Source organism: Coloeus monedula, assembly GCF_965178545.1.
Source record: "Coloeus monedula genome assembly, chromosome: 8".
Taxonomy (NCBI): Eukaryota; Metazoa; Chordata; class Aves; order Passeriformes; family Corvidae; genus Coloeus; species Coloeus monedula.
The window spans coordinates 8,580,010-8,592,707 of record NC_138788.1 but is presented as its reverse complement, the minus strand read 5'-3'; the positions used below and the strand labels follow the sequence as shown (position 1 = coordinate 8,592,707).

The window sequence follows — 12,698 nt, the reverse complement described above, 5'->3', positions numbered from 1 at the left end:
CAACATGTATGAAGCAGATACTGGGAGTTAGTTGTGCATTGAAGTTATTTGCTGAAGATTGACCTTATAATGCAATAATATTACCATGCAATTTATAAACCATTTTGCCAATTGAATTTAAATAATTTTGTAGTACCTGAAATAACTTGTGGTCAATATTAGCAAAATATTAAGGAATCACAGATTCCAATACTGTGGAAAATATTTTTTTTTTTAAATTAATCAATGGCTTGGTTATGATTTTCCATAATTCCAGACACATATTTTTAGGCACATATATAGAAAAGAGCTACTCAAACTCACTCAACATAAGAAGTATTGTATCTTCAGAATTATTCAGCATGCAAGAGTTATCTTTTGGGAAACTGGTGTCCAGATTTTTATGCTGAGCTATTTTAATGATTCGGCTGGTCATGTCTTGTCTTATGTCAAAATAGGAGCTTGGGCAGTTTCTAAAACACAGCCCTGAATGGAGGCGCAGAAACCTTTTCAAAATTCATTTTCTAATTTAAAAAAATGTGCCTAATAGTCAGGAGTAAGGACTTAGTAAGACTTTCCCATAGCTGGAGTGGAGACAAGAGGCTGTGTAAGTCAGCTAACACTGGGCATCAAACAGGTTGTAGAAGCAATTCTTTGTCTCCTGTGCCAACTCTCTTTTACTCCTGGCATAATAGGAAAAAATGGGAACTTTTGAGATTTGGATGTGACTAGACAGGAGCAGTGAAGAAGGAGGCTGTGGAGCAATCTGTTATGCCTGATGCTCCAGTAGAGTAATTCAGTAGTGTTAAAGGATAGCATTGCTCTGGTTTGGGCTCACTAGAGTGAAAAATTACATCCCTTATGGACTAGATTATAATTTTGGTTTAAAAACTGTGTAAAGCAATGTAAAGAAGCCATTAAGTTTTAGTGAGCTTTGGAATAGAACCTTCATGAATTTAACTTTTCCTTCATAAAAGAGTAATCTGTCACCTCACAGTATAACTTTAGATGATGTCAAATTCTTAAAACACCACCCTCTTGAGGGCCATCCTCCTTTGTTGCAATGCTATTTCAGATATAATAAAGAAGAAATAATAAGTATATATTTGCTGAAAAGAGTGAAATATTAATTACATTATTAGCCTCACTATCTTGATCCTTTTTTTTTTCTCCCCACATCTTCCTTTCCCTTTCCATCTGGAGATGGCCAATGATGTGAGGCTGGGCCTCAGAAGCATGGTGAGAATTTATATTAAATATACAGATAATTGGTTTCCTATTGAAAATGCCTGCACAGATGAATCCCTGTTAGTTTTCTCCTCATCTTTACCTTCCCCTGGAACTCCCCTTGCTCCTGCCCTCTGTGTTGTTGGAAATGCCTGTAACTGCAGTCTGTAGTGTGTACACAGTAGAGGTTTCTCTGGTTGCAAGTTCTCCTTTCTCCCAAGTTCCTTTGCAGAGACATTGGCATGCTCATCAACCAGCACTCATTCTGTACTGCATTTTGCTGCTTGTGTTGAGAAATGTTTCTTTGCATTCTCTTATTTTTAACCTCATGAAAACTGTGGAAACATCTGAACCGTGTGAACCGCTCACTCATTCTCTTTGTAGTTGAGTTACCAGCTGGTGAACCAAGGTTGGTAAGGATTTTAAACCTTGAATATCTCAGCATGAGGCTGAATGCCCCCTTTCATACTAAGAAACAAATGAAAATGCTATCACAGCCTCTTTCCTGGCAGGTCTGGTGTGAATTGTGAGGACTAGACTGTGATCTCTGTGATTGCACTTAGTTAATGGATGGTGGTGAATGTGGGAGCAGATCACTGCAAGACACTGTGGGGAGACCTGCTGTCACCTCATGTGTGGTTCTTTTCCTATCAGGACTGTGTCCTGTGTATTTATTCACACAGTGCCAGAGACGGGGATGCAGCTGAAGACAATATAAGACAGAGAGGTTTGGCTGGTTTGAAGTGGTGTGCATTGTCAGCTTCACTGGCCTGCTGGGGAGGTAACTGTCTGGAGCATTCCTAGCAAGGCTCACAGGCAGGACCCGTGGGACATGTCAGAATTAGACCCCTGGTTAGATGTGATTCCAGGTTAGATAAATCCAACCTGGGTAAGGTGCGCAACAGGCGCGTGGGAAGATGTGAACTTCTTCATGAAGGTTCTTGCTACTTGCACTAGTTCTGTAGCAAGTCACTGTTTCTTGTTTGGTGTCTAGGCTTTTAGTAATAATTTATTTGCACCTATTTTCTTTCTGTGGGTAGCTGGAAATAATCTTTGGCAGTGTATTTGAAACAATTTTCTATCACATTAACATCAACTTCCCAGTATTCTGTAATATCTTACTTTTTTTTCAGGTTTACTTAGAAGGAAAAAGAGTGTTACTGTCTCTTCATAAAGGAATTTCTGCTCTCTGGTGAAGGAGGGCATCACCTAGTGAATAAGGTGGCCTCTTGTACACAGTTTTTATGTTTTGTTTCTTTGCAGATGATTCCACATTGAATGAAATTAACATACTGCAAAACTTTCATTTCTTTTATTCTTTCAATTTAGGTAACAGCCAACTGGACCTCACCTGATGTTAGTCTCAGTGCATTCTTCTAACAGCTGGTTTATGGACAATAATTTAGCTAATTGCTGATTTAAAATACATGGTAGAGCTTCCACTTATAAGAGCAGAAGCTTGATTGCAGGATTGGGCCTATTTCTAAAAGCAGTTTTTCAAGTAGACTCTTGAGGTGCATCCCTGCATATTTCTAATAAGATTCTGTTATGGTCAAACCAGCTTCGAGCAGAGCACACTCAGAAACCACTCAGCAAATTTTATGTAACATTAAGTGCTATTTGACTGGGTCAGTTGCCTGTGTTAAATTAATGACAGCAGACATAGATCATCACTGCATCTGTTTACACGTCTCTCTGCATTTCACTGCATTGTTGGCTGCAGAATCTCTGGAATAATGAGCGTCACACACATATTAAAAAGGAGTTATTTGTATTAATGTAACACCATACTCTACTGTCATTTTTTTGCAGCACATCTATTACATATATCATCACTGCTTTTTCTTCTTAAGCAAGCCAATTATGCCTGGTTTTGCCAGTCTGTCAGAGCCTCCTGGAATAAATTAAAATTACAGCTTTGCATATGCGGTAGCTGTAACTGAAAGTAATGATAGTGACCCTGGGTGAATACAGGATTTCAAAATAATCCTAAACAACTGTACATAAGCAGAGCTGCTGCTGCTTTATTTCTCCTTAACAGGCAAATGTTTGAGTTCACGATGTCTTAAACCTCAAAGACTGAAGGTGGTTGCTTGGTGGAGCTGTGGGTTTTGATGCTGAGTAAGAAGAGAATAGTTTGTGGGTACCTGAGCATGGCAACTTTGCTGTTTCAATTTTATTTCTCTGCCTTATTTTTCAGTTTTGCAGTATGTCTGTCTGTGCATGGAAGTGCCTCAGTGTTCCTTCCTCTCTAACTGGGTACAGGTGTGACTTCCAGCTCCTGTGTCTCATGACCTCTGACAGTGTCATTATGAACACAACATATATGAGTCAAGAGGACTTTTATAGGAGCGGGAGAGAAACTAGCATGTTTCCTGGTCAAGGGCGGAAGAGCAAGTGTCTGACACTGTGTTTGTCTCAAATTTTGAAGGCCAGCCCTAATCACAAAATTACCACATTTTTTTAAATAGTTCTTGTACAGAATGAAAATCTAATATTAGCATTTGTGTCTTGGTTTCATTCTCTCACCGAAAGATAATCCTTCATATTGTCACCCAGGACAGGAAACAAACAAACAAACCAGAAATGTGCCCTGATTGATGATTAAGGCTATATTACCTTAACAGCATTGTTTCCTGCATGTCTCCTGAGTCTTACTGAGAACTACTTTAACAGGCTTTACATTCTTGGCACCTGACTGGGAGGTATTGACATATTCAAGATATTCCCTCCCTGTGTGAGCCTGTCTGCCCATGTAGGCTACATTTCTGAAAGTTTAGTCCTTCTGGGGTCAGGGCCATCGATCTTTTTCTTCTCTAGTCTAGTGTGCTTTTATTTGCATGTGCTGGATGCAGATGCAACTTATCACAGTTTTGGCATAGTTTTAACATCACATTTCTGCAGATATTAGACTTTCCAGTTTGGGCATTTGTCTTCCTTTTTGCCTTGCTGGAACTGTTTCATCATCTTGTAGCATTTTTACATCTTCAAGTGGCTTCTCTTGAGCTCTGTGATAAGCTCAGAGAAATCACAAGCAAAAAGCCAGATGCTGCACCTTTTATTAAAGGTGTCTTTAATAAAAATACTTTTCTCAAAAAATTTTTCCCCTGGAAAATCCCCAGTGTTGCAAGCCTGTCAGCTGAGCAGTGTTGCCTTTTAATTAATTGTGTTTAGGGTGATGTAGGCAATTTCTTGAAAACATCAGCCAGTACCTCCTTTCCAACACCATTGAATTTGACCACGTTAACTGACTCCAGACGTCCCAATTAGTTCCATATTCTTTCAATATGACTGCCCATGGGATTTTATTAGAACCCACTGTCAAGAGGCACAGAAAATAAGCTAGAGAAAAAAATATTGATTACTCTGTAAATCATGCTGTTTGCATTTGTATCTTGCTCTAATTTCTCTCTGTGTGATAAGGCCAAACTTGAAAGAGAGTTTCTTGTAGGTGTGGCCATGCAGGTTTAGTTATTTTCAGATCATTCTGGTGAGCATCCTGCAAATCCACTCCAAGCCAGGGTGTGTTCATGCAGTCAGTCATAGGCCACTGAACCTGTTGCCCACAATTGAGTGTTTGGGACATATCAGAAACCTGCCCTTCAAAAGCCCTTCCAGAACTCAAACTCATTGGGGGACGGTGACATTTCACTTGGTATTTATGAATAAGAGAATTTCCTGACCAGGAGCAGTGGTTGGTGAGCTGTTTTCCTCAAGCCTGCAGAGGTTAAGCCTGGGTGTATAATTAATTTTTCCTTACACATTTCTTTCCTTCACTGATTAATTTCTTCAACTGATCTATTTGGAGTACAACATTAATATTGAAAATAGAATTATGAAGCCAGCAAAGGAAAAATATTTTATCTTCTTCTGGCAACACAAGCATATACTTGTCTCCAGCACAGCCATAGATGAGAAGTGAAGCTGAACTGGCATGAAATGGCTGAGATGTGACATATTTATAGTATTAACTAAATTTTGTATATTAAGTGCAAAAAAGAAATTTTAACAAATTACTGATATTTAATGAGAAGCACAGAACTAAAATTAAAGGAGAATGTGGAGCTGACAATGGAGCAAAACACTGTAACTTTTAGGATTTCTTTTTCTGGCTTTATTGCTGTTTAAACTTTTTTCCATTTAGCTTGTTAGTTTTCAGTAACATATGCTATGCTACTGAATTTCCCAGAAGAACAATAAAGGAAACAAAAAGATTAGGTTTACAGAAGTCACAAATTCTGAAAGGTTGTCTTGTCACATAAAGCTATCCAAAACCTTCACTTCTGGAAATCTTAGTATTCATAGCAGTTTTACAGTGTGCAGTGACAAACGAATCTTTTCAAGGGTTTCTGAATTTTATCTTAGTTTTTTTTAAAGTATTTGAAGAATCATTCAGTCACCATTAAGATAGTCTCATGCAAACCTTGACATTTGGTTATTTAGCTGCTCTTTGTCTAATAAGACAAAGAAAAAGGGAAGAACCTTTAAAAATGTGATTTTATAATTCCTCAGAGACGAGTTGTTTTCCATAACCTTTGCAAACATTTTATTTTGACAATGAAAAGAAGGAATAATGTGAATTCCTGGTCTGTCGAAAGCCTTTAAAAAGTTTTCTCTGATCTTAATAAGGCCAGAAAGTTGTCCTTAATACTGAAGGAAGAGAAGTAGGCAAATGAAATCCTCACCCCTACTTCTTAAAGAGATCCCAAGCATCTACTTCTCTACATACTTCATAAAGTGTTCTGTTACAGATAGAATGTGCTGTCTGTTTGCAGGAGCTGGTTTTAATTTTTATTGAGAAGGAAAATTTTAGCACAGTGAAACATGAGTTTGTACTGTGAAACATAAGCAGCTGCAAATGCACCATTTTCTGAGCAATGCTGTCCCGAGGTGGACTGTGCATAGCAGAGGAAAAGACCTGTTAGGCCAGGAGAGGGGAACATTCCAAACAATGTGGTCCATAATAATCCCTGTGGTCTGGACCAGGAGATGTGTATTAAGAGCATCCCAGCTGTGCCTCTTTATGTTTACATTTTAAAAGGGCTCAGCTAAATATGCAACCAGGCTTAATTCATGCTTTGAATTTTATGACCTTTTTTGCACAGATGCTTCAAGTGAAGATCCTGCTTCATTCATAAATTTATTTTCGCTCTGCAAACAATTAATGACTGCTTGTTGCAATTATTGAAACCTCACCTTTCCCTCTGGCTTGGCTTTATCCAAGTCACATTTTACTTGTTCCACTAGCCAAGCAGGATGAATGCACTCAGGATGTACTTGCAATCAAAAAAATTAAAATATAAATAAAATTATGTATATTTTCACTTGAAATGATCTGAAGAAGGCATCAGTATTTGGCAAAAGCTCATAAAAATGCTAATGAGTTATGAACATTTCTCCAAAGCCTCATTTAGGAATATTTACTCTAATATTTGCTCAGTTCTAACCTGAGTTCTCCTTTGTTTTCTTATTTTGTAGTGGAGGCTTGACAAGAATATGAGTCCCAGACACCCAGAATGCCAGCTAGGAGTCTACATCACAGCTAGCAGCCTCGTTTAGAAAAGAAATAGCACAGGATACCTAAAGAGGCATTGCATTATGGGCTTCTGGGGGTTAGCTCCTTAGACACAATATCATCATACATGGTGGTAGCTGAAGTTGTGGACATGCAGAACTTTGCAGCGAGCTTTTGTTGGCAAACAGGTGAGGAAAATGCAGCAGTGAGTAGCTGGACATCTGTTCAAAAGGAACCCACCCAGAGAGGTCAAGCTCTTACTCCCACTGGGGAATAATGCAAGAACTTTTCTCACATTTGCCCCAAGTCTACAATTTTACTTCAAGAAAGAGGAACTGAGGAAATTACGAATTAAATCCGTGTAATCCTCTGGCCACTGTACCATAAATCCTTCATTTTACTAGCTACAGAATTTAGAAAAGAGCCTCTGAGTTATCATCAGCTTAGTGCATTGTCTAATGTATTGGATGAAGGGCTTGACAGGTCAGGTGTGGTTGTTGTCAGGAAGGACTTAATACAGCTGCAGGGGTTATCTGATCAAGTGTTGTGTGATCCCTTCATGTCAAAAAAGTTTATTTTTTATTTTATTATCCACTGATTTTTCTCTAACTCAAAATTATCTGATTAGAGGATTTGGCTGAAAAAGCAAGATTTTTTAAAAAATTATTTGTTTCTTTGGTGAGCAAGATTATATCCCCCAGGTTTCTGGGAGCTTCATTGGGATTTTGGTGGATTTCTGACATAAATTAAATAGGAATTCATTTTCCACTGATTAGCAAAGAATTTGCAACATGCAGCTCAGCTCTGTAATTGTGGAGCAGTTGTATTCCAGGTGAAATCAATATGGATTTAGCCTAAGCTAAGGACACAGGTTTGGACTGTACATCATGTAACACTAATTCATTTCCAAACCCATGGAGGGATCAGCAAATTCAATGGTTCTTGAGTAATGTAAAAGGGGTGTTAAATCACAAGGCTAGAATTGAATCTCTAGTTGACATTGACTGGAATCAAGAACTTTGAAGTTGGCTTGTCAATTTACAGGGGAAAGCAAAGCTGCAGAGCAGAGGATACCATTGGAAAAAGATTGTAATACTCTGTGCTCCACCTGAACACCAGTGGCAAAAGATTAAGAGGAGTGAGTGGCAGTGACACCTTGTACTTCTTCATTCCCTGAGCCTAGATCTGAATCATTAAGGCTGCTGCTGTTGAGTTAAACCAACATTTAAGCACAAGCTGACCTTGGGCATCCAGGGGTTACTGGAACACAAAAGTCTCAGGTAGTCCTGCTCCCTAGGTTGGAGTCTTGCTGTCTGACTAATGTCATTACAGGTTTCTGTTGGACCAGGGAATTGCTCCAGTTCCAGGGTTGTTAGGCTGTTATGCTTTGCTGCTATTCTGCTGTTTGTTACACTTGCATCAAATAACTACAACTGCAGTCACAGCTGGTCCTTATGAAATGTAGAGAAATGATATAATGTAATACCTTTATATTGGCAATACAATGCTAGCTGCTAAAATTCAGTCATACAGCATCCCAGGTGGTTGACTTCACCCTGCCAGTTTTGTTGCTTCACAATTTGAGCGTCTTGAATGCCGTGCTGAGATGATAAACAGCCCACTGTAGGTCTTTGCTACCTCAGGATTTAAAGACAACTCCTTTTGCTGTGTTTCCTCATGGAAGCTAAAATGTGTTGAGTAAGTGGTCCTGGCAGTCAGTTGAAGAGACTGCACTGGGAACCTTAGGAAACACATTCTCAGAAGATGCTGATGCATTTTCTAGAGACCAGCATTGTTTTACGGAGCTCTGACTACAGACAGACTTTTTTCATATGACGTGTCAAGGTGACTGACATCTTATGGTCTCTCATGCAACTGTTCCAAACGCAAATCAAATGTGTGGTCCCCTCCCCAGGGCTCTCAGAGTAGGTGTCTCTCCGGTCTGTTCCAGTAGGTCTGTTCTGTGTCACACAGGTGACACGGGGCTTCCTGATGGGAAGGCAAGAATTCATCACCACTGCAACCCCTGGCCAGTAGATTTCGACACATGAAACAACTGCCCTGAAGTCAGGGCTTTTTTGCTGATGTGTTCTTTAGAAAATGCTCTGCAGATAGATGAGACAGTGGGGAGCTGTCATGTGGTGACAAGGGGCTGAGCTGCCCACTGGAATTTGGAGTCCCAGCTCATTTGTTTGCCTGCCATAGGCTTTTTTCTGAGCTTGTGCAAGGTGAGCCAAGGGCACAAGGGATGTGCTGGTCCCTGGTGCCAGACCCTGTTAGCTGAAGCACAGCCATCAGTTTACCTCCCAGGAGGATGGGATTGACAACATGAGGAGCTCCAGTGGGCTGAGATTGAGCTGGTGTTTTCTTCAGCATTTCCTTCAGCAGGTTTTTCATCTGGAGATGTCAGCGGACCTTGAGGTCGGTGGAGCTTGAGGTTTTGCACAGGCACAGTTGAAATCCAAGTGATGTAGTGAGTGATCAGCAGCTCTGGTCACACAGAGGAGAGGAAGGGGGACCGGACGGGGTTGGAGATTGGGTTTGGACTGATTGTTCTGGTTTCTTCCTCACTAGGACAAAGAAGTGAATCTGGAGCAGGTCCACAGACGCATGAACAGTTTAATTGATGAAGACATAGCCCACAAGCAGATCTCTCCCGCATCCATCGAGATCTCGGCGCTGGAGATCGGTGGCATGCAGCCAGCTCAGACCCTGGAGCCGGTGCGCGAGTACCAGAACACGCAACTTTCTGTCACCACCTTTTTACCAGAACAGACAGCTCATGGTGCCAGCAGGACACTGACAGCTGCCTCGGGCAGCAACCTGCCGCTGCCACTGAGCAGCTCAGCCACCATGCCCTCCATACAGTGCAAACACAGGTCACCCAACGGAGGACTATTCCGGCAGAGCCCCGTGAAAACCCCGATCCCAATGTCATTCCAGTCCGTGCCGGGGGGAGTCATTCCAGAAGCAATGGAGCCCTCACATGGAACATCCATATGACGAAAACAAACAGTAAAAACAACCAGCAGAGATTTTTAATACAAAATTTAAAAGAAACGACAAAAAAAAAAGGAAAAAAAAGGAAACAAACTCTTACGTTTTTCTTGTATATACTTGTAAATAATGAAAGAATGAAGTGGGGTAAAAGTGTATTTTGAATATTCCCAATTTTCGAAGTAAGTAAAAAACAAAACAAAAAACAAACAAAAATGTATGAATGACTTTGTAAATTTTGTTCTATATGAATAAAAAGGCAAACTACTTGTGGTCGTTCTCAAGTGCCAAAGAAGACCTGTTACTGGGACTGAGGGCCATACTTTTCTTTTTTTTTCATGGATTTCAACACTTATTCCCTTACAGGTATGGTTTTTTTAAGAGCAAAAAATTTATCTGTTTCTTGCTAGAAAAATTCACCATGCTCAGATCTCTCCTTTCCCCAGAATCCTGTTTTATAGCCAAAATGACAATTCACTCAGAGAACTTAACAGCTGGTATTAGCATAGCAGTAAAAAATGTTTTAAAGGTGAATTATGACTAAAATCCAACAAACAATAAACAGAGAACGTTTTCCATCTAACAAGGATTTAAACTTCCACACAGTTTCTAAATTTACGCACAGGATTATTGGATTGTGTTTTTACGTGTCTGCTGTGCTGTGTGGCTCTTTTAATTTAACTTTCTGGGTTTTGTTATACATATATATAATATATATTATATATATTATGACATATATTATATATATAAATGCTTTGATGAACAGGTTTTAGGTTAAAGGGAAAGCTTTTAAGAAAAACTGCTCAGCTCTTTTTTTTGTTTCTTGTGTACATGACTGAAAATGGGGAGGAACCAATGGAGTGAGGCAAGGAGGAACTGTAAGGGCAGGAGATAATGGCATTGCAGTGACTGTGCCCTCTGGTGCCATCTCTTTCTTTAAGATTTCACTGAATTTGTTGCATAATGGATGCAGTGCTCCCTGTTGACATCATATCCCTGAATGACAAGACTATAAGCACGGCTCTGCTTTTTTTTTCCATTGATTTTGTAAAGAGGAACATTTTAATGGCCATGTCTATAATCGTGGTACAAATGGCTGTACAAAACCTTTTGTCTGTGAAACACAGAGGACAAAGACAGAGCAACACATGCAGCTAATTTAATGTCTTGTCATGCAAATATTACCAGTGCAATTTCATATGACAGGAAAAAACCAAAACAAAATCTAACACATTGCTTCCTTCCCAAACAGAAGTTTGAATGCCAAACATAATGGATCCCTGTCCCCCCGCCTCCTCTTCATGGACCATCACTCTCTTTCAAGATTGGGATAATTTAGTGTCTTCTCAAATGTATCCCTGGTACTAGGCTGTAATTTCCCTTTGTAGCTGGATTTCTTCACTTTATTAGAACACCGCTATTTGGAAAAGGCTGTAGATCCTGGTGCAGCAAAATCACTGTCTACATTAAGGTGAAAAATTCTGTTTGAACAGAGGTAAAAATGCATTCACATCCCAGGAAAGTCAGCAGGCGATCCGGGTCAGGTTTTTGGATAAACAAACATTCCATTCACTGCTCCTAATTTGATTTGCATAATTACACAACACATATATTTATGGGGTGATTAAAGTCCCCACATTTTTACATTTCCACTTTAAGCAGTAGGGAGGAAAAGTCAAACTGTGACATAAAACCAGCCTTATGGAAGAGCATGCTCAGCCTACTACTTTTTAAATGAGGAATGTTGATGGTGAGCTTACAGAGGGAGTACTCTTACAGGGATTAATTTGTCTCTGTTGTCAAGTTGGTTCCTCATGAAGACAGGGCAATTTTGTAGCTTGGCACAAATTTCACTATTTGCTTCAAACTAATTATAATGAATAATAAAGCTGACTAGATTTATGCTATTTAGAGACTTGGCCCACAAAAACTTTGGATTTTTTTTCTTCTTTTGTCATATTTTTTTCTTTTTTGTTGTCTTAACAAACCTATGGCCACAGGAAAAAAAAATCTTCCATAAATACATGAATTAGTTATGACAGAAATATCTGCACTAAAAGTCTAAGCACACAGAGGAATCTGTAAAGATGCTTTGGCAAAAGAGTGCAAAGATTTGCATTGGAAAAATCTCTCATTTCATGACCAGTTTAAGATTTTAGGAGCAGCAGAGGAACGTGCTGAGGCAGAGGTGCAAGGAGGTGCTTGGGTGGCCACGAGGGTGCAATGTGTTGTGGCACACAAACCTGTTGGAGGCTTCCTGAGCTGCTGCCCAGCTGTTCCTCACAAAACAAAGCATGCTGCTGATTTGCTGCAGCAAAGCCCAGAACAGGGGCTTGAAACCTTCTTTTACTGAGGCACCTTTGCTTTCTCGTTAGACCTTTCTCATATTATGGACTAAAACACTGTACTGAGTAATTTTAACTGACCTGCATTTGTGGAATAAATTGTGAATACAATATATTTGGGGGATTAACTTAAACATTCTTCAGTGTTCTCCTCTTGGCTTAATCTTGCTACATGCTGTAAAGTTTGGGAGTGTGGTATAACTTATGAGCAATGTCAGATCTCCTTTATTCTCATGCACAGAATATTACACACCTGTTTGGCTGCTTTGCAGAGCTGCATCTAAAATGAGCAGGATCTTGAAGAATCAAACCACGCAGCCCTCTCTCAGAGGAGTATTTAAGCATGTGTGTGAGCCCTGTAGGGAGCACCTGCTTTATGCACAGGTGAAGTGGATTGCTGATTGGTGGTGGAATTAAAACACAAATTAAATATGTGCCTAATTTTAAGCAGGTGAATGAGCTCCACAAACTCTGGGACTACTCAGCTGCTTGAAGGTAACCTTACCTCTTGAGTGCTTTGCTGCACCAGGGTCTACACTGCAAAAGTAGGAATCTGCAATGGATCTCTCACTGGCTAGTAATTATTTGTTTATATAAAAGTTAGCAAGTCATAGCTTGGGCCTGTCAGCCCTGAC

The 12,698-nt window shown here is 39.8% G+C and overlaps 1 protein-coding gene across 1 annotated transcript in view; it reads left to right on the top strand.

The window, feature by feature from the left end:
* Positions 1-9,724, top strand: part of GRID1 (glutamate ionotropic receptor delta type subunit 1) — a gene marked incomplete at both ends in the record, with an annotated part of 491,898 nt that extends 482,174 nt beyond the window's left edge. The window contains one exon of the mRNA XM_082285773.1: positions 9,296-9,724. Coding sequence (XP_082141899.1) covers positions 9,296-9,724 — 429 coding nt within the window. The remainder of the gene's footprint in view (positions 1-9,295) is intronic.
* Between the last annotated feature and the right edge of the window lie 2,974 nt (positions 9,725-12,698).